Source organism: Mytilus galloprovincialis, chromosome 13, assembly GCF_965363235.1.
Source record: "Mytilus galloprovincialis chromosome 13, xbMytGall1.hap1.1, whole genome shotgun sequence".
Lineage (NCBI taxonomy): Eukaryota > Metazoa > Mollusca > Bivalvia > Mytilida > Mytilidae > Mytilus > Mytilus galloprovincialis.
In genome coordinates, this window is record NC_134850.1 from 57,620,726 (window position 1) to 57,642,283 (window position 21,558).

The window sequence follows — 21,558 nt, forward strand, 5'->3', positions numbered from 1 at the left end:
TAGTCTTTTTCATTTTTGGCCATGGCGTTGTCACTTTATTTTCAATCTATGAGTTTGACTGTCCCCCTGGTATCCTTCACCCCCACCTAATGATAAATAATTCCACAGTGATGTTCTCTCCTTAGAGGGAACTGAAGGTCCATATTTACCCAAAGCATTCACTCCCTCCAAAAAATTTCCCAATTAATAAAATTTAAAATAAGAAATTTGATTAATTTTTATTAAATATATAGAAATATATAGAAATACTAACTATAACAATATAACAAATTATAAACCTAAAGATGGTCAGTAAATAAATGAAAGCTAACATGAACAGTAAGAATAATTAATAAATCTTTGTACTACTTTGTATAATAATTATAATAAATTTATAATATTTCATGACATACTATTTAAAATATAAATCTTCATCAACATATAAAAATAAAGCATGGCACATACAAAAATTATTAAATAATACATAAAATTACTGTATGAAAAACATACACTTAATATATCTCATCAAACAGAAACTATACATTTGTATATATATTTACGTATATATCAGTAAAAGATTGAAGGGGACTTTGGTTCATCTAATTTTTAAACTAAAAATTTACACAAAATATTTTAAATGCAAAATTCAGCATATTTTAAAAACTAGATAATAAAGTATTTTTAATATAGTATCCTAACAAATGAAAATTGTAAAACAGGAATAATACATTTAACAATATAATATGGTAATTATTATAATATGTATAATAATAATAATAATAATTGATTGCAATCGAAAGGCTTTGATATCAAGGTCATTTTGCAGGTTTCACAAAAACTTAACATTATCATGAATAAAAAATTAGATTTAATTAAAAATAAACGTTGGGTGCACACTTAACAACGATTGTATACAACAAACATATTTATAAATATTGTATTTTTCATTTTCGCCAATTTTGAAAATTTCTTTTTTTCATTTGTGCCAATTTTGAAAATATTGTATTTTTCATTTGCGCCAATTATTAATATTTTTCATTTGCGCCAATTATTAATTTTTCATTTACAATTCTGTACAACTTATTAATAATCTCTCAGTACTTGTGTTTACTTGTGAATTGGCAAAAATGAAAATAAACAAGAATGTGTCCAAAGTACACGAATGCCCCACTCGCACTATCATTTTCCATGTTCAATGGACCGTGAAATTGGATAAACAAGAATGTGTCCAAAGTACACGGATGCACCACTCGCACTATCATTTTCCATGTTCAATGGACCATGAAATTGGATAAAAAATATAATTAGGCATTAAAATTAGAAAGATAATATCATAGGGAACATGTGTACTAAGTTTCAAGTTGATTGGACTTCAACTTCATCAAAAACTACCTTGACCAAAAACTTTAACCTGAAACATGCACTTTCATTTTCTATGTTCAGTGGACCGTGAAATTGGGGTCAAAAGTTTAATTTGGCTTTAAAATTAGAAAGATCATATCATAAGGAACATGTGTACTAAGTTTCAAGTTGATTTGACTTCAACTTCATCAAAAACTACCTTGACCAAAAACTTTAACCTGAAACATGCACTTTCATTTTCTATGTTCAGTGGACCGTGAAATTGGGGTCAAAAGTTTAATTTGGCTTTAAAATTAGAAAGATCATATCATAAGGAACATGTGTACTAAGTTTCAAGTTGATTGGACTTCAACTTCATCAAAAACTACCTTGACCAAAAACTTTAACCTGAAGCGGGACAGACGGACGAACAAACAGACGAACGAACAGACAGACAGACAGACAGACGAAGGGACGCACAGACCAGAAAACATAATGCCCCTCTACTATTGAGGTGGGGCATAAAAATTGGCGCAAATAAAGTGCAGTTTGGTGTAGATGCCAAACACCAAATTGAACTACTTGCAGTGACAGAAATTGTTGTTTTCTCTGACTGACCATTACTATCCAGATCTTTTATCTTTCTTTTGCACATTTCTATCTAAATGACAACAAAGCACCATGAGGAAATTCACTGCAGTTAATGGAATTACCAGTGCTATCCTCTACCTTTAAAAGACGTCTAGACTTTTGTATCAACTCAACAATAGACTGTCTCCATACAAAAATAGTTTTACACCATATAAACTTTTCTATTTCTTCAACACGAACTTTAGCCTGAGAACAAAAATGTTCAAATATAGCACTAGCTGCCTTATGATCATCTTGGTCTTCATGAAGAGACATGACATGACCTCTTCGTTGTAGCAGGAAATCTGAGAACGCAAGTTTGTCATCAAATTGAGAACCAAAGACAAATGACTTTTTCATCCATTTTAAATTATTTAAATCATTGGTTATGAAAATTAAGTAGTAAAGTACTTGATTAACTTTAGAAATAACTTCAAAATCCAAGACAAACTCTGTTTCAGCTTTGACTTTTAACCTTTCTGTGTAAATTTCAACTAAGTTCTTTCCTCCATTAATTTGTTCATCGAGTAATTCCTTACTCATGTCAAACAATCCGGTAACATGCGGTGACCCAACCTTTGTTTTTCTAAATCTATGTACAAAATTAGACATAAAATTAATAAAAGCTGACTTCCTTGGTCCTATGAACTTTTGAACCCTCTCCATAGGTATTTGTGAATATCCATAAGGATCTATGAAAGTTGACATGCATTCCCCTTCTTTTAGGTCTGGTGGATTTAAATTTTCAAATTCATCATTTTTGATACAAACAAAGATCAGGAAATCTTCATTTCGACTTGAAATTTCTACTTCCATGATGGTATTTTTACTTTTCTTTACTTCTTTAATGTTAATATCTATGTTATAAGATACTAATGTCAGCTTTATATTATTGACAAGTGCCTTGAAATGTTTTTTGTTTTTCTCTACAAAGCAAAACCTGATTGAATAATGCTTCAATTCACTGTAACAAGTGTGTTCCAAATTTTCAACACTAACAGCACAGGGATTATACACATTTGATAATTGTTTCACAGAAACAAAATATTCTATTGCAACTCTTAATGCCATAACTGGTGACCCATACAACTCTATATTTGTAGACCTTCCGTCATTAGAGTATACAGGAGACCAGTCGTTTGAATAACGACTCCCTTCACCAGCAAATACATCATACACATGGCTAACTAGACCAGCATCTTGTGTTTCAGCAATAAACTGTTGTAGGTATTTCTTATATATGTATCTTTTGATGAAACCATGGGGAGTATCTTCTATAAAAAAGTCTGTTTTTCTATTTCCTGTAAATGGAAACAAATCAAACTTTTTAGAGTAAAATTGCAACTTGTATGATGTTCAAAATAACACCAGAGGCATGTAATACAGTATTATATGTCTCTGATAACACATAGGACAATAGAACTGACAAAAATCTATTTTAAATAGATTGACCAATAGGAGATACGTCTATGGAAAGTGTCATTTGGTTTGAAATAATAGATTTTGTTTGGCTGATCATTTTGATTATTTCTACTAAATAGTTTATGCAAAAAGATACATTTCCATTCTCAATTTTAAAAATAAATATAAAGTTTTATAAGATATTGACTGATACTTTCATCTACTGTAAATTCAGAAATTATTGCGTTATACATCTCAATTATTAAAACTCGCTTTTGAAATTTGGTATATCATTTAAACAGGATTTTTCTCAACCACAAACAAAAAATTGCATAAATTGTTGACATAAATGACAAAATCGTAATAACGAATGTACGTATAATTTCTGATTTTACAGTATGTTGACTTTATACATGTTATATTTGTAGATCTTGTTCTGCTGTTAACATTAATTGATAACACCAACATCCTATTATCCAGTTAAGGACTTTGTCCATCCACGCCAATAATATGACAATACTAAAAAACATGACCAAAGGAATTATTACCTTTCACTTCTATCTGTTCTTTACTTGTTTTTGCTTTTGAAGACCTGTAACAATGAGCATTGTATCTGGTTAAGAATATAGTTTAATCTCATAGTAAAATTAAATATTGCATTGTCAATAAAGCATTGGTTTTAATTCAACTACAATTTCTGGACAAAGGGAGATAATTTCAAAGATGACTTTAACAACATCCGACATTTATATTTTTTAGAACCGATATTAGATACCTGCACCTTGTAAAACTTATGTATTTTTTTTGATAGGGGCAACACCCTTTTGTGACTTGAATATCTGAGCATATATTACATTGATAAATTTTTGGAAATATTCATGGATAGTATGTATAGAAAGTTATGATCAATGCACTATATTTTGTGTATCAAAAAGGCAGTGATAAGCATTGGAAGATTTAGAGTCAGTAACATGGGGTTTTGATTGCATTTTATGCAATCTTTACCCAAAAACCAATTAAAAGCAACAAAAAGAATACTATAATGAAAAATTAGGACTGAATGCTTTTGAACCTATCAAGATCTGATCTCTGCTCCTGTTGAATGATAATCATGTATTAGTCCTCAGGATAATGTTTTCAATCTACAGGCCCAAGGCTCAACCTTACATACATTTTGGATAAACTCTATTGGCCTGTAGACCTGATTTTTACAGGCCCGACATCAATTTTACAAGCCTGGACTGGTGGGCCTGTGGTTAAGCATGAAGACTGATGCATGTATCCTCTTTGTGAACCAGTTGTGTGGCTATTTTTTCGACAATTCTCATTCCACAATGTTGTAATCATGGAAAAGAAGGAGATTGTGGCAAAGTCATGAACGACAAATGAAAAATATATGTGGTAATCTGTGATACTTCAAATTAGTTAACGAAGTATCTCAAGTCCAAGAAGTATATTTAATTGTTTTCTTTGATAAAAAACACAATGTTTTCATTGTTCTTTACATACAACTTACATTGTATTGAGGTAGTTAGTTGGTTCAGATTCCTGGTACTCCTGATGATTATCCCCAAACTCTCCTGTAAGTGTAAATGAAACATAAAAATCATTCATTGATTTTCTATTTGACCAAAAAACATAGTACAAATGATACATCTTCTTGTGTAATATTTTTAATTCTTTGAGAACCTGTAAACTGGTACAATTTTTTTTACTTAAGAAATAATTCATGGAAGCCATAGATTGTTGGAAATTTACACATGGCCTGGGCCGTGATATTCAAATTTCCTGAGCGTTAGCGAGGTATAAAATTAACGAATATCACAGCCCAGGCCATGTGTAAATTTCCAACAATCTATGGCTTCCATGAATTATTTCGATTCTAATAGGACAAATACGGTCATTAAAAAACTGAAGCGAGGGTGAGTATGCTGTGTGTGTGGCTGTTCTTTTTTACTCCCTGTTAGATAAAGCTCAAATATTTTTATAAACATGTAGCTTGCATAGGTTATTTCGTAAATAACTGCTAGAAAAAAACTTTTTAATTCTTTAAATTCTCAAACCCAACATTTGCCATTTTTAATTTACATGTTTTTCTCGTAAGCTTCCGTCAAATCCAAAGTTGACATTTTGTAACTAAGGAGCCGCCATGTCGACTTACTGAAATGAGTAAATATGCGAATAATGCAATAGAATAGAAAATAAAACAAAAACCTACCTCAAAAATCAGTTTTAATACAATATTATATGAATTCCGATGGTTCACGTGACAGAAAACTTTCAACTTTAGCGGTTTCATTTGTATGACGTCCTGTTTTGAAATGACTTAAATGCGCCAAAAAGATTAATAGACTTTCGCGGAATTTTATTTAATTTTTATTTTGTTGTTTTCTCCGAGCTCTTGTGCATTACTTCTTTTTATTATGCATACGAATAAGAATAAAAGTTATTTTGTCTTTTTTTAATTGCACTTTTTAAAACAATAAAATCGGCAAAGGGTCTGCAAATAGGTTCCAATACATGTAGATTTACGTGGGAAGTATATTGTAACAGCCATTTTTATGTATATCTCTGAGTCTGCGCTAAGTATATTTTATCGAGAATTTTATCACAGTATTGTTTACAAAGCTAAAGAAGCACGTCATATTAGAATGTTAAATAGCTTATATGATTATCAAATACACCTGTAAGAACTGTAAAAGTGATGCTTACCAAATTTTTACTTATAATCTGAGTTTGTGATAATAAATATTGTGTTAAAGTTTCATAAAATAAAGTTAGGGAACGGAAAAGAAAAAATTAGCAATTTTTCAAATTATAAAGGAGCAATACTCCAGAATTATTACAGTGACACCACCAAAATTCAAACTTGATCTATGTTTTGTAGTAATACCCATTGTGTATAGATTTCATAACATTTGGTTACGGCAAACTAAAATTGGAGAAAGGAAATCAACTATGAGACGTACAGACGGACAAGGGTAAAACTTAGTGCCAGCTATGGCGGGCACAAAATGATGAAAGATAAAAACCAACTTTATATCAATACCTCTTATCTGTAAAGACTCATAATGGCACTCAAAAATATGACCAATAACCAATGGATCCCCGCTAGGCTGCTCACTACCCTTTATCAATGAAAATCTGTCTTTTATATCATCAGAACTTGGAGTACTTTGTAATATTTTGATATCGTGTCTTAACATTCTAGCCATAGCATCTACAACAACATGGTCGGCCCATTGTCCATCTTTTTCCATTACATCACAGTATTCGTCAATGTCACCAACAATATCCTTAATTTTCACATCAGTCTCCTTCAATTAAAGTAACATCATATTAAAATGAATAATATAAACTCCTTTTGTGTATAAAGCAGTAAGCATTGTGTATGAGTTTTGTAACATCTGGTTGGGGCAAATATAAGTTAGAGACTTGAAACGAACAATTCAGCAATGTTTCCTTTTGTAAAGGGGTATAAAACTTTAGAAAAGTTTGAGTTTCACCACTAAAATTCAATCTACATCTGTTTTTTGTGGTATTAAACGTTGCATATCAGTTTCATAACATTTGGTTGAGACATTTTTAAGTTAGAGAACAGAAACCAATTTTGGGACCTATGGATGGATGTACTGACGGACAAGGGATAAACTTATCATGCTTAATGCCCCCTCTGATACAGAGGTGGCATAAAAAAGTGTATATATTCAAGTAGTGTCATATCATTAATGGTACATGACCCGATTATATTAATGTTCCGTTTTATTAATTCCTATACTACAGAAAAGTCTCTGCAATGTATTACTTTTACGACATATGGCATATTAAAGGCAGAGGTCTGTGCCACCCAAAACTCAACCCCATTTTTAACCTGTACCAAGTTTAACTATTAGGCTTTCTTTTCCATTTGTTATTTTTTGTTGTTTTTCTTTGTTTATACGTCTGTTTTCTAGCAGAAATCTGGTCTCATTGTTTTTAGAATAGTTAACTTACACAATCAGGGTTACACTGTAAAATGAATATAAATGACGTACATGTATCGTATTTTTAATTTTCTATAAGTATCCTTTACCAAAAATGCTTTAAATCATATTTGTTTTTCATTCATAATTTACTCTGTACATAAATCAGGCTGTTAGTTTTCTCGTTTGAATTGTTTTACATTTGTCATTTCGAGGCCTTTTATAGCTGACTATGAGGTATGGGTTTTAGAAAACTTTTACTCATTGTTGAAGGCTGTACAGTGAACTATAGATGTTAATTTCTGTTTCAATTGGTCTCTAAGTCATTCTACAATTCTTTTTTTTTTATATTTAAAGATTGGTCTAGATTTTATCTTTAAAATATTAAAAGAAGCTTGAACACATAATACCCATACTTATAATTACATAGTGGTCAAATCAAACCAAGTTTGAACCTCAAACAATTTGCAACAGAAAATGTTTTACTTCTAATCTATAGCATTAAGCCCCCAAAAAAGTCCCATAAAATCTAACTTGAGGAAAACTCAAATTTTGCATTTTTAATTTCTTATATGGAAATTAACATTGGGAAGGGAGATAACTCTGCAAAAATGAGTCCCTTTTTTCAGTTTTTGGTTGATTTTCTTAAAATTCATGTAAAATATGATACTTTGATGGGATTATAAGTTCGTATTGAAAATACATAATATAATCTTCTGCTCATGAAATGTACAAACATGACAAAACTGAAGTGTTATTGGCATTTTTTTTTTTTTGCACATTTTGCATTAGGCCAATTAAAATTAATTGATAGATTTTCATCCCCGGCCACCCCTCTGAAATAGTCCCGCCCCGATTTTTTTTATTTCAAAAAATTTACGATTTCCAGATTTTGCTCATATCCGTTCCTGGTAAACGTCCAAAATTTCGTTTCCTTCACAACTTCCTGTTTAAAATTTTGATTTTCGTATTTCTTCGAGTAATAAATCAGTCGGAAACCCGGTTGAAATAGAACAAAAGAATCAAAGCTCTTTGTTAGAGAAGGCGATAAATGTGTACTGTAATGTTTACTATAGTGACATAAATTTTAAAAGTTAATAGAAACATACAAAATTACAATTTTCTTCTCAATTACGAAGTGTTTTATTTTAAAAACACCATTTGCATAAGTTTTCAATTTATCTAGTACATAGTTAAGCAGAACAATTAGATATCAAGTCGACGACATGGGTATCTTTCAAGTTGGATGAAAAAAATGCATAACCTCCGATTTAAAAAAAAAAATTACCACAAACGGAAAACATATCAATCTTTCAGTTCAGTAATTTTCGTGTCTGCCCTTCCATTATGTGACTCAAGAAAAAATTCCAAAAAATGAGTAACAATAGTATCGAAAGGAGAAAATCGAGTGTTAGGGCGTGTTTGAGTTGAATATTTTGTCTTGATATCGAACAAATCAAGAATATTTCATACATCGTCTCGCTTCAGATTCTATTATTTTTATATATCAAAGCTACAGGTTGACTTTATAACATAAAAAAATCACAGTACTAAAAGATGCAATATATGGGTCAAGTGAAATACCTATCAAATGAATCACAAAAACAGAGTAGGTGGATTCGAATAGTTTTTTTTTTACTAAAAGTACTTGACGACAGTCTTTCAAGTTGGATGATGAAAATGCATATCTTCGAAAAATTATATTTTTTTGTGTGTGATAACTAGGGTTTATAGTCTTCAACCACTAAAAAAATCTAGTCTGCCCTTCCACAAAATATTTAATTAGAATTTTTTTAAATGTTTATGAATTTTCGAAAATTCCACCTGACAACCGATCAGACAATAGTTTTAATTGGAATCAATGCAGACAAGATCATTAACTGATGCTCATTAGCTAGTTGACACATTTGTCTTTTAAAATACAACTGATATATAAGGATCGTAATGGTGCAATGTGGATAAATTTATCGGTTTCAAAGAGCAAAATTGGTAGCGCGTCATCCCTACAATGGCTTCCATTTCTACGATTGTGAAAATGAACTGGCGTAATGGGGAGATAATTTTGACGAAGTAGAATCCTGACTGTAAATGATTCTGCAGCGCTATCATGACAAAATTGTCATCTACCGAGATTAGAGGTTGATTACGAGAAAGGCATGAAATAATCGGGTTACAAGTATTACGTTGTGCCAAGAACGTAAATTGTTGCATGACACAAATTTCTGTGATTAGAAAACCGTTGATTATTTTATTAATAAAATGACTTCGTGGCAGGATTTTTGACTGTGAATTATATCCAAAGAGCATGAATCATGGTACACATTGGTACAAAAACATAACTTGATTAAACAAATTGACACAAGCACGAACTTGTTAGATTTATGACAGTATATTGAGTTCAAAAAGTCGTCAAACATACACTTAGATTTACCCATGGCTACTGTTTTTGTTGCCTTCTGTCCCAATACCCTCAATAGAGTCACTAAACAACTTCTTCTTTTTTGTTAAGTTCATGTTTTACATATTAATTATATTTGCATCTATAAGAAGAATCATAACCTTATTATCATGATTATATTCAAAACGGTTTGAGTTTTCATTTTATTCTGTACTCATAATTCTTTTGTTGCATACCAATGCATATTTGTTTCCTTTTGTGGAGACAAAAAAAAAACATCGCTTAGAAAGACTAATAAATTTGGTGAAGGTAGTCCAACTGAAGAGAGCATTTCTCTATGTTTTTGCTGTTTACTAAAAATAGGTTTCTAAAGCAGCAATTACATCATGGTAGAATAGTGGTTGCCAATCAGAGATTTTTATTTAAGATTTGAAATTATGACGATTCTGTATACATGTTTATACATAATATAAGCTTATTATTACACCTGCATATACGAAGAACACGTCACAAGAGGGTTTCATAAGAAATAAAAATAAAAATATAAAATCGATATCGATCCTCCCACCCACCCCATTTTTTTTCAAAAATTTGGATGAAAATCTACTAATTAATTTTAGTTGGCCTTAAAGAAATTGCAAATTTATGGCTTTGTGACCATTTTGAAAAAATAATGTGAATGTTTGGAATTGTTTATATCTGTAAAGTATATTTGTTCAGCATCTATCTTGTTTAAAGAAACTTTAAACCACAAAAAGAATATATGCTTAATTAGTTTTATTCAATTTGAGATTCTTTACCTTGACATGCTGAAAAATCTAATAAATTGTCAAACTATGAATTATGAAATCTAGGTTGTAGCTTGATAAAAGATATGAAAACACTACATAAGTAAGCCGCCTAACAAAATCAATAATCATTATAACAATGAAAACACTTTTAGAGTTGTTTGTTATACTCAAAAGATGGCTAAAATATCAAGAATCAATACATTCTGTCGAATAGAAGCGGTAAAGTTATATTTTTGTATTAATTAGTATTGATATTTGTGCCTTTTTTGCAGAGTTATCTCCCATATCAATGCATATCACCATAGGAATTTTAAAATCATTATTTTTTAGTTTTCCTCAAGTTAGATTTTATGGGACTTTTTTCTGTGTATATTTGGGGAATAATAAACTAAAAAAAACATCTGTTGCAATTACTTCAAGGTTAGGGTCAAATGTATGCTACATGTAGATTGAATGGACTAGAGAAAATAGCATACTGGAAATGTGACAAATCTTCTATAAATCATCCTCAAGAATCATACAATGTTTGATAAATATCTTTATTAAAACATAAAATTGAGAATGGAAATGGGGAATGTGCCAAAGAGACAACAACCCGACCATAGAAAAAAACAACAGCAGAAGGTCACCAACAGGTCTTCAATGTAGCGAAAAATTCCCGCACCCGGAGGTGTCCTTCAGCTGGCCCCTAAACAAATATATACTAGTTCAGTGATAATGAACGCCATACTAATTGCCCTTTTCATATTATATCACACGTCAAATACCCTTTTTCAGGATTGGCACCCTGCCCTTTTGAAATCCTAGCTGGAACACAGGAATGTTTAGAACAAAAATCTGAGTATAAGTATAATTGTCATTTGTTGATGTACATGTGGTTCATAAGTGTTTCTCGTTATATATAAATTAGACTGTTGGTTTTCTTTTTTTGAATGGTTTTACACTAGTAATTTTTAAGACCCTTTAAAGCTTGCTGTTCGGAGTGAGCCAAGGCTCTGTGTTGAAGACCGTACCTTGACCTATAATGGTTTACTTCTACAAATTGTGACTTGGATAGAGTTGCCTCATTCATTTCATTGGTACTCAATAACTACTCAAATAACATCTTCTTACATCTATATTTAAGAACAGTCAGTGAATGATTACCAAACCCAACTTCTGTTTATTTCTACATACATTTACCAGAATGGTTCTGTTGTTTCTTATAAAGTCTGTAAATCTCTGTCTTAGGTACTGTGGATCAATGCTATCAAGTTTAAAATGGTGTTGGAGATTAAGTCTCTCAATCTGACTACTGACAGCAGCAAAAAAACAGTTTCCATCTTTTCTGGGGTTTCCTCTAATTTCCAAGTTATGTTCTGAACAATGGCGATGTAATCTTTCCAATGACTCTCTTTCTTCTGAGTTATCAGGTATGGAGTAAGAAACTAAAAGGATATTATGTTATTTAAATATTGTAAGTCAAAATTTTGGGCAAAACATTATAATACTTCATTTTTTTAAATTTAAATCAAATACTTCAAAATAAACTAATATTAAAACTATTTTAATATTCTTGATCTGTCCTATTTGATGGGTTTTCCCAATGCAAGATCCTATAAACTTACAGCGACAGTATTAAATCTTCTTTATTTCACCTTCTTTTTAATGTTTTACATCTTACAGTCAGGGGTACTACTTGTACAAGTGTATTTTATTTACTTGAAGAAGTAAAAAAAAATATACACATATAAGTAAATTTGTAGGATACTTATACAAGTGAATTTTATTTACTTGTATAGGTAAAAAAAAAAATGGCTGAGTTATGTCCCTTCCGCATTCAGATTTTTTTACTTGTATAGGTAAAAAAATCATCCTTTCATCTTTTCTTGAATTCTGAAGATTTCTTTGCTCTAATAGAATTTTAAATTATGTACCCTTTGCAGATGTCTTTACAAATCATTCAAGTGTAATTTCATGGACAATGAAAGTCCCATTTGTCTGTTATCTTCTTAACACAGCTCATTTACAAGTCCCAAAGGAGCAATTTTTGATTGCCTTGCGCAAATATACAAGATCTTTGCTCAATCAGTTTCTTTGATAAATTAATGAGATGAAACATTGAACTTTAATGAAAAAATTTGAGCAAACCTGGGAAAAATCATTAAAGGCATGATATTACATCTCAAAACTTGAGGATTTTTGTGGGATTATAAGAAAAATTTACTTGTACAAGTAAATTTTTCAGAAAATTAAGGGGAGATTATTCAAACATTATTTATTTACTTATATGTGTATATTTTTTTTCACTTCTTCAAGTAAATAAAATACACTTGTACAAGTAGTACCCCTGACTGTCTTAAGGTTTATGACCCCTTCTGTAGCCATTTTTGTACAAACTTTTCAAACTTCAATTGTATCAAAACTAGATATAATGAATAATAGAGATAGACCATTTTGTACATATACCAAGGGGAAACTTGATGCAAAGCATTATTTATTGTTTCATTACATTTAATAGAAAAAGAGTACTTTGTGGCAAATAAACCAAGACAATTATCAATAAACTCATAAAATCAAAGAGCTGAATAGCTCTGAGGGGAAAGACGGCCCTTGTTTCTATTTAATTATTTTTTTTGGAAAAGGGGGGGGGGGGGGGTATCTTTTGATAGTCTTCATATAAAGAATGAAAAAAAGAACAGCTAGAACATGTAGAAAGGTTGACGATATTGAAATCAATTGTTGTTTAATGTAATTTCGTTTCCTTAGTTTGGGATTCAATTTGGACCAATGGAAGAGATCTGCATCTTCTAAATCTAAACATATGATTAAAGTTGATAGTTAATTATCTAAATTTCAACTGAATTCTGTCATTTCACAACAACTACAATGTTTTTTGAAATCTTAATTGTGTACCACTGAACTGCGGGCTAGGGCCATTTTCCATTTTTGTGACAGTACTCTTAGATTTTTAAGTTTTTTCTTAAGAAAGTTTAGACTGAAAAATCTATTCAGTTTTAACTTTCCATTGATAAAGTTCCCAGTTACAACTCTCATCAAAGGGAAACAGGTACTAATAAAAAAACAATATGATTGATGTAAACTGTGTGAAGCTTGTTTCCAAATGCTAAATTTGAAATATTTGTAAATTTCATGAATAAATAGGTTTAAACTACAAAATGCAACTTTTTTTTTTTTTTTTTTTTTACCATTACAATCATTATGTTGGTACACAAAAATTTAGTTTTAATGGAAGACTACTAATCCAATGAAATGTCACATTTTAAGTGTTTAGATACATTAACTTTTATTTTAGTGGATAATTACTCAACAATTGAGGTGCTCCTGAATTGGAGGAAGATTCTCAAAACAGAATTTTTACAGAAAAAAAATGAATAAAATCGTTTCTCTCCCCTATCTCATGTATCCCCACGATCTTTGTTTACTTTGAAAGTTGTTCACCTACAAATTAAAGTATTGCATGTTGATGTTTGAATCATCTACAGCAAACATTATTATGTTTAAATTTAACAAATACCAATGTGTAATTAGTGCACGATCTCTGAGAATGATTTAAATAACCAGTGAAGGATATCCCTGCTTCTGCGTAGTGTGGCATTCCAAGAATGACGTCACTATAAAATACAATGTGGGTTGGATATATTTAGAATATCTCGTCATACTGATTTTTCCGGATTGTAAAAGAAACATGAAGTGTAAAGGAGAGCTCAAGATACGATAATTTCGTGAGAAACAGAAGGGAAATGTGTAAAAAAAGTGTTTAAAGTCAAACTATTCAATTCTGGGTCTCCTTCTCTTCAATCTTAGTAAGATTTGTTGGGGGGTTTTCCACACTATAAAAACAAAATGAATGATGTGAGGGAATGTCACTATGGTCAACCCCATAGGGGATTGACGGCTTGAAGCCGTCTTCCCCAAAAAGCTGAAAACAAATGTTACAATATCTTAACATCTATGAGTTTGGTCATATAAATTACACACTACGTACCTTGATTATTTCCCAACTGTTTAAGGATTCTCACTAAAAATGTTAACCATCTTGAACGATCTTCTTTATTTCTACTGACAACCAACTTGTCAGTTTTATACCAAAGAACAGTAACAGTTCTATCTTTAGATTTGTAACTGTCACTTTTTATATTATGTTTGACAAAAGTTAAATTGTCTTTTATAACGTCCCTAACTATTTCCGTTGAGTCATTTTGTATGATAGTAACAGTTGTAGTTGTAGAATTTTCTGTAATTGTTACAAAAGATGAAACATCCTCTGATCGACTCAGTGACTTGTTACTGTTTGCATTTTCATCTTCTATTTCTTCTGAATTTTCTGTAATTGTTACAAAAGATGAAACATCCTCTGATTGACTCAGTGACTTGTTACTGTTTGCATTTCCATCGTCTATTTCTTCTGAATTTTCTGTAATTGTTACAAAAGATGAAATATCATCTTGTTGACTTGATGATTTGCTATTGTTTTGATTTCCACCATCAATTTCTTCATTTTGATTTGGACCTGAAATTAACATCAGTGAGCAACACTCAATCAAAACAAATATAATTTTATTTTTGAAATCATTATAACATCCCCATAAACCTTTTTAACCCAATTACTGTTAACCAACTTATTTTTAGTGGACATTTAATTTCACCTGAAGCCCTATCTTGCCCACTTGCTATATAGATAACTCAGATTTTTAGTGGACATTTAATTTCACTTGAAGCCCTTTCTTGCCCACTAGCTATATAGATAACTCAGATTTTTAGAGACGACTGTAACAATGACATCATTTCTATTTTTAGAACAAATATTACATTTCTGCACCTAGCAAAAGTTATGTAATTTCTTGACTGTAAATAGAACTTCATTTTGAGACTTGAATATCTGAGCATAAATATATTTCACTGATAAAATTCTAGAAATGTTTATAGATAGAACTTATAGAATTTTAAGATCAATGCACTATACTGTGTGTATTTCAAAGATAGTGATAAACCTTAGAAGCTTTGAATATCTTGTCAGTACCATAGGGTTTTGATTGCATTTCATGCCATCTTTATCTTTAAAAATACTGGAAACTACTTTCATTTGAGGTTTCACAATTGTCATGTCATAAATATATTCCTATATCTTTTATAGAAAAATACAGCAAAAGTTACCGTAAAAGAAACTTATTATGTTTATCATTAAACTCATGAAAGCATCTTAAAAAGCTGAGAACAAATGTTACAAGATACAATGTATAAACATCATTGAATTTGAGCATTGGTTTTATAAACATTGAAAATTATCCTACTACACACTACCTTGATTATTTTCAAACTGTTTTAGGCTGCTTACTAAACATCGTAGCCATCTTGAACGATCTCCTTTATTTCCACAGACAACCAACTTGTCAGTTTTATACCAAAGAACAGTAACAGTTCTATCTTTAGATTTGTAACTGTCACTTTTTTCATTATGTTTGACATGAGTTAAATTTTCTTTTATAACGTTCCTGACCATTTCCATGGAGTCATTTTGTATGATAGTAACAGTTGTAGAATTAGAATTTTCTGTAATTGTTACAAAGAATGAAATATCGTCTGGTTCACTTGGTGACTTGTTATTGTTTTCATTTCCATCGTCTATTTCTTCTGTTAGATTTGGAGCTAAAATAAACACCATAGCATATAGGACATGACCATTAATAAAAATCAGATACAACGCTATTTCTGAAATCATTAACACCCTCATAAATATAACTGTCAAAAGTTTGTTTATCTTTTGAGGTGCTTGATATTAGGTTCCAGTATAATATGTATAATGACTTGGCATTTACAACCCCAAAACTACCTTTAAAACAAATGAAGGTAAATTACTACTTATTTGCTAAAAATTGAAGGCTGTGTGTTTAAAACAGTATTTTTTACTATATATTTTTGTTTGTGATTTTTCCCAAACAGTTATATTCCCTATGCTAGATAGGATATCAAAGGATTATTTTTTATCATAGGATGAAAAAAATTAGTCATTTAATTGATATCTTTTTTTTATTAAATTTAATAATTGGTTAGTGTACATGTATGTATGCTGTAGTAAAGGCTAAAAAAAATGCTTTTGTTTTTATAAGTTGTTAGAGGCTTTAAACTAGCTGTCAGTTAACTGCAAGTACTCTCAGATCTGTACCTAGTGTGTTTTTGTTGTTGGGATGTACAAGTACCCATCCACTTCCACTTGTATTTTTATCCATCTGATGAGTTAAGCCTTTATTCTCAACTGACTTTTATAGTTCGTTCTTATGTTGTACTGTTATAACACTGTCCCAGGTTAGGGGGAGGGTTGGGATCCCACCTAACAAGTTTAACCCAGACACATTCTGTATGTATGTGCCTGTCCCAAGTCAGGAGCCTGTAAATCAGTGGTTGTCGTTTGTTTATGTGTTACATATTTGTTTTTCTTTTATTTTTTATACATAAATTAGGCCATTAGTTTTCTCGTTTGAATTGTTTTACATTGTCATTTCGGGGTCTTTTATAGCTGACTATGCTGTATGGGCTTTGCTCATTGTTGAAGGCCGTACAGTGACCTATAGTTGTTAATTTCTGTGTCATTTTGGTATCTTGTGGAGAGTTGTCTCATTGGCAATCATAACACATCTTCTTTTTTTTTTATATTTACTTATAATTTAAATAATGCAATCAAAATAATTACTGAGACTACACTTATCTTTGTGGAAAACAATTTTTATTGACTGAGAAAACAAAACTTTTATTCATGGATATTTGATTTCATTGTTTTGTGAAATTCTGCATTCAACCCTATACGAAATATTTACTTTGTTGGACACGTAAATTTGTGTTTCACAACAACAGACAAGATCCACCAATACAACTAATGTATTTATTTAATAATTTTTGTTGTCTTTCATCTCTATAAAAGATTTTCTATAATTCATCCCATACATACATTGTGTACAGTGGCGGATCCAGCCATTTTCAAATTGGGGTTCCCAAACCCAAGATAAAGGGATTGACCAATCTGGACCTGCCACTGCATACATGTACATGTATCTCTTCTCGTTTTAATTTATGTAATTTCTCCGAGTTTTACGGATTAATATGCAGTCAATTTTGTACTAAAATACTTCAAAGTGTCTTTTAGGAGGGGGGATAGGACCTTTATGGGGACTCTGGGATCGGGTGTTTTTAAGCTCAGGATTTCAGGATTTACCCCTTCGGGATCCGGGAATTCTTTTTTTCAAATTTCGGGATCCGGGATTTAACATTATTTAAATTCTGGACCTCAGGATTTCGTGTTTTTAAGCCCGTGATTTCGGGATCAGGACCCCTCCTACCCCCCCCCCCCCCCCTCTTTTAGGCTGATAATTTGAATCTGTTTAATTTCTGTTACAGTTTACTCTGAAATATGTGAAAAGAAGATAAACTTAAGCTTTTTTGTCCAATTAATGATTTGCAATTGTCATTTCCGGTCTTTTATAGCTTACAGATGGTATGGGGTATACATGATGATTGTTTATTTTGAAGGTCTCACTGAAAACGTTAGTTCTTTATTTCCAAGGCATTTAATCTCAAATTTTAGGAGAGCTGTCTTCTTTAATTTGTATATCATATTAACATGATTAAGCACTCAGAACTGCCCATTCACTGAAAATCAAGGTCTTACTTATTACTTACCATAGTTTTCGATGTGTTTTCCATGTTTTCCTTTATTTTCTTGTTGAGGTATTTTGTAAAACATATCACCCTTACATGACATTTCTTGTACAGGATGCGGGAACATTCCTGCAAATGCTGATTTCAGTCCATACATGAACATCATCTCTTATATCTGTTGAAAAAAAATATATCTGGCATAAATATCTACATATATCACAGGATTGATTGATTGTTTGTTACATCTGTGTACTTAACATCTTGTGGCAAACATTTCATGAATGTTCAGGACATGAACAAATTAAAAATAAATAAAATAGGTAGAGCCTACTTCTTGTGAAAGAGGTCAATTAGATTGTAGGGCGGGAAAATAAACACTGCCACAGGAAAAAGAGGATATAATATTGGATAGGGACAGAAATCTAGCCTTGCAAAAGGCAAAATACATTTTTTGAACATTTACAAATGATGTACAGACCCTTTGTAAAGCAAAATATTGTCCTATGAAATATTGTACCACCATGACCACAAGGCAATATTTCATAACTATGTATCATGAAATATTGTCCTCGTCTATGGAAAAATGTCCAGAGAAGGACAAAAAAGGAAGTTTTATATTCATAGTGAAATTTTGTCTGTATATAGACAATATTTCACAGATGAATACTATGGAATTTTGTCTTGTTAGAGGGAGGTTATATTTTGTGTGAATTGAGACAATATTTCACAGATGAAAAATATTAAATTTTGTCCTGTTAAACTAAAGGGAGGTTATATTTTGGTTATATTTTGTGAGTATTGAGACAATATTTCATAGACAGATTGTCATGGAATTTTGTCTCGTGAAGGGAAGGTTATCAACATATATTCATGTAAGAAATGGTATATAATGTAGGATATTTTTTTCATGCGACATGTGCCTGTGTACATATATATTTACAAAATAAGTGATTGTCAGTACATTACTTACATGTATATTGGTACATTATCTGATTATAATGTAATACAATGAAACATATACTTTAGGTTAAACAATTCTTTAATCTACAATTAACCATAATTTGTAATGTATCTATGCAAATTTGAAACTCACTATTAGTAAAATTTACTATAAATTCCTTGCCATACAAAACCATTTCAGTTACAAATCTAAAAATATGCATGCTGCATGCTTGTGTACTATAATAGTAATTTCTAATTGTGTAATAATTTGATTAAAAAATATTTTCAAAGCCAGTATTTCATAGTGAAGTATTGTTATGAACAGAATTTCATAGTGAAATATTGTCCAGAAGGAGGTGACAAAATTTTATGGACAAAGACACTATTTCATAATGAACTAATATGTACTAATCCATAAATTCCATTGGAGTGGTACCTTTTCTGCAACTGTTTACATATCTATCAAGAAATCACATAAAAATCATATATGTCTTTCGTTTCATTTTTTGGTAAAATTGTGTCAAAAACTTCGTGTACGTTAATAAACATTACAATAATATCTGGACCTATTGCCGGTTTAGCTATGAAAATACGGAGTCAATCAGAAAATATAGCACATTTAACATGTAAAAAATAACATTGGTGTTTTTATAAACCATCTAAATCAGTACTCAGCTGTCTAAAAAAATATTTCTTCTCATTAATCACCGTCGTCATGATCTTTCACAAAAATCTTCTCCATTTAAACATGTTAAACTACTGGGCCAAATTTAGGGCCAAATTTAAATTTATAAAAAAAATTGGCCAAAATCATCATAAAGGTATACCTAGTTAGAAAAATGTGTCCGATGATCCAGCCCGCCAACGAAGATGGCCGACACGGTTAAAAATAGAACATAGAAGTAAAATGCAGTTTTCGGCTTATATTTCTGAAAGCTAAAAGCATTTTGATGCAGCAAATCTTACATGGGGTAAACATGTTTATCAGGTTGAGATCTTCCGCCCTAAAATTTTCAGACGAATCAGACGACCTGTTGTTTGGTTACTGCCCTTGAATTGAAAAGTAACATATGATTTTTGATTCTGCCATATTCTCTAGTCGCTGTACATATATAACTTCATTCGCAAATATTTCGCTTGAAAAAAATAGAAACCACACGTTATTACCTTCTTGTTTTAACCGCCGCCTCACACGTCAATGTCCTATCATGTGACGTGTACTTCTCAACGCCAAACTAATACGATCGATGACGTAATGGTTTTCCCTCACCAGGGGTTTTTCACTATGGAAAAACAACAGGGTCAAAATTCTTACTTCGAAACTTGTCAATTTGTAACTTGTAACTGTGTCATTTTTATATACACAAATTGACAATTTACAAATCGGCAATTAAGTTACAAAATATCAATACGCAAATCGACAATTTACAAATCGGCAAGTTACAAAACATCAATACATGTAGTGATGTACAAGTTGACAACTTTTACTAATCGACATTTAACGAATTGACAAGATACAAAACATCAATAATTATACAAATTGACAATTTACGAATCGACAAGTTACAAGACATCAAGGATTTGTATAGTAAGTTACTATACAAATCCTTGAAAACATCAATATACAAACTGACAATTTACGAATCGACATTTAACGAATCACAAGTTACAAAACAGCAATATACAAATTGACAATTTAAGAATCGACAAGTTACTAAACAGCAATATACAAATTGACAAATTACACAGTTACAAGTTACAAATTGACAAGTTACGAAGTAAGAATTTTGACCCCGTTGGCTTTCCATATTTCACTCCTACAATTTATGATCATTTATATATAGACGTACACGTACAAGTCCCTTTGCTTAACCTCTCCGGATAAAGTTTGCGTTTTGATCTGGACACTGGCCCATTGGCGGATCCAGGGGGGTTCCGGGGGTTGGAACCCCCCTTTTTCTATGTACGACCAATGCATTTGAATGGGAGCATATAGTTGGAACCCCCCTTTTTAAAATGGCTGGGTCCGCCCCTGTGGCCAGTGGGAGAGGGGGCGTCAACATGGGTTTATGGGTACAGATGTGCAGCTTGGATTTCAAAAACACCCCAATTGTAGTCTTGTAAATATCTGAACTATGATAAACATATTTCATGGTTAAACCATAACTGGCATTCTGACATATATTCCTCCATTTCCTCAGTTATCACATTTTTTTTCCCATCTTGACTTGATTTTAAACGATAAAACAGCATTTATACAAACATCTAATCGAATGATGAAAATTATTGACCCATTGACATAATTATTACCTAAGTGGTGAAATCGCAAACCATTGATAATGTCGTGTACATTTTATTATTTTGTACAGGTTATTACTTGTACAAACATTTTATACAAGTAATTACTTGTATGAAGCTACCATACAGGTTATTACTTGTACAAATATAATTGTACAGGTAA

General features: G+C 31.1%; 1 protein-coding gene across 5 annotated transcripts; it reads right to left on the reverse strand.

Annotated features, from left to right (window-relative positions):
- Positions 1-206: 206 nt before the first annotated feature.
- On the reverse strand, positions 207-20,363 carry LOC143057597 (uncharacterized). Of its 5 annotated transcripts, none has more exons than XM_076230927.1 (9): positions 20,265-20,363; positions 18,252-18,330; positions 15,807-16,151; positions 14,491-15,015; positions 11,679-11,929; positions 6,401-6,668; positions 4,868-4,931; positions 3,900-3,943; positions 207-3,251 (listed from the first exon to the last, which is right to left on the reverse strand). In XM_076230927.1, the coding sequence occupies exons 2-9, from the start codon at positions 18,319-18,321 to the stop codon at positions 1,978-1,980; spliced, it is 2,841 nt and encodes a 946-aa protein (XP_076087042.1). In that variant the 5' UTR covers positions 18,322-18,330; positions 20,265-20,363; the 3' UTR covers positions 207-1,977. The 5 variants fall into 5 exon arrangements, with proteins under 5 accessions (XP_076087042.1, XP_076087038.1, XP_076087041.1 ...); XM_076230923.1 differs by having other exon boundaries at positions 18,177-18,330; XM_076230926.1 differs by lacking the exon at positions 20,265-20,363 and adding an exon at positions 19,534-19,668.
- Positions 20,364-21,558: the final 1,195 nt, after the last annotated feature.

Coding starts and splice junctions, on each gene's coding strand:
- LOC143057597 (XM_076230923.1), bottom strand. CDS start 18,321: ATGATGTTCATGTATGGACTGAAATCAGCATTTGCAGGAATGTTCCCG. Junction 15,016..15,806: donor ACAGTTTGAAAATAATCAAG/GTAGTGTGTAGT, acceptor TGTTAATTTCAG/GTCCAAATCAAAATGAAGAA. Junction 11,930..14,490: donor ACAGTTGGGAAATAATCAAG/GTACGTAGTGTG, acceptor ATATCCTTTTAG/TTTCTTACTCCATACCTGAT.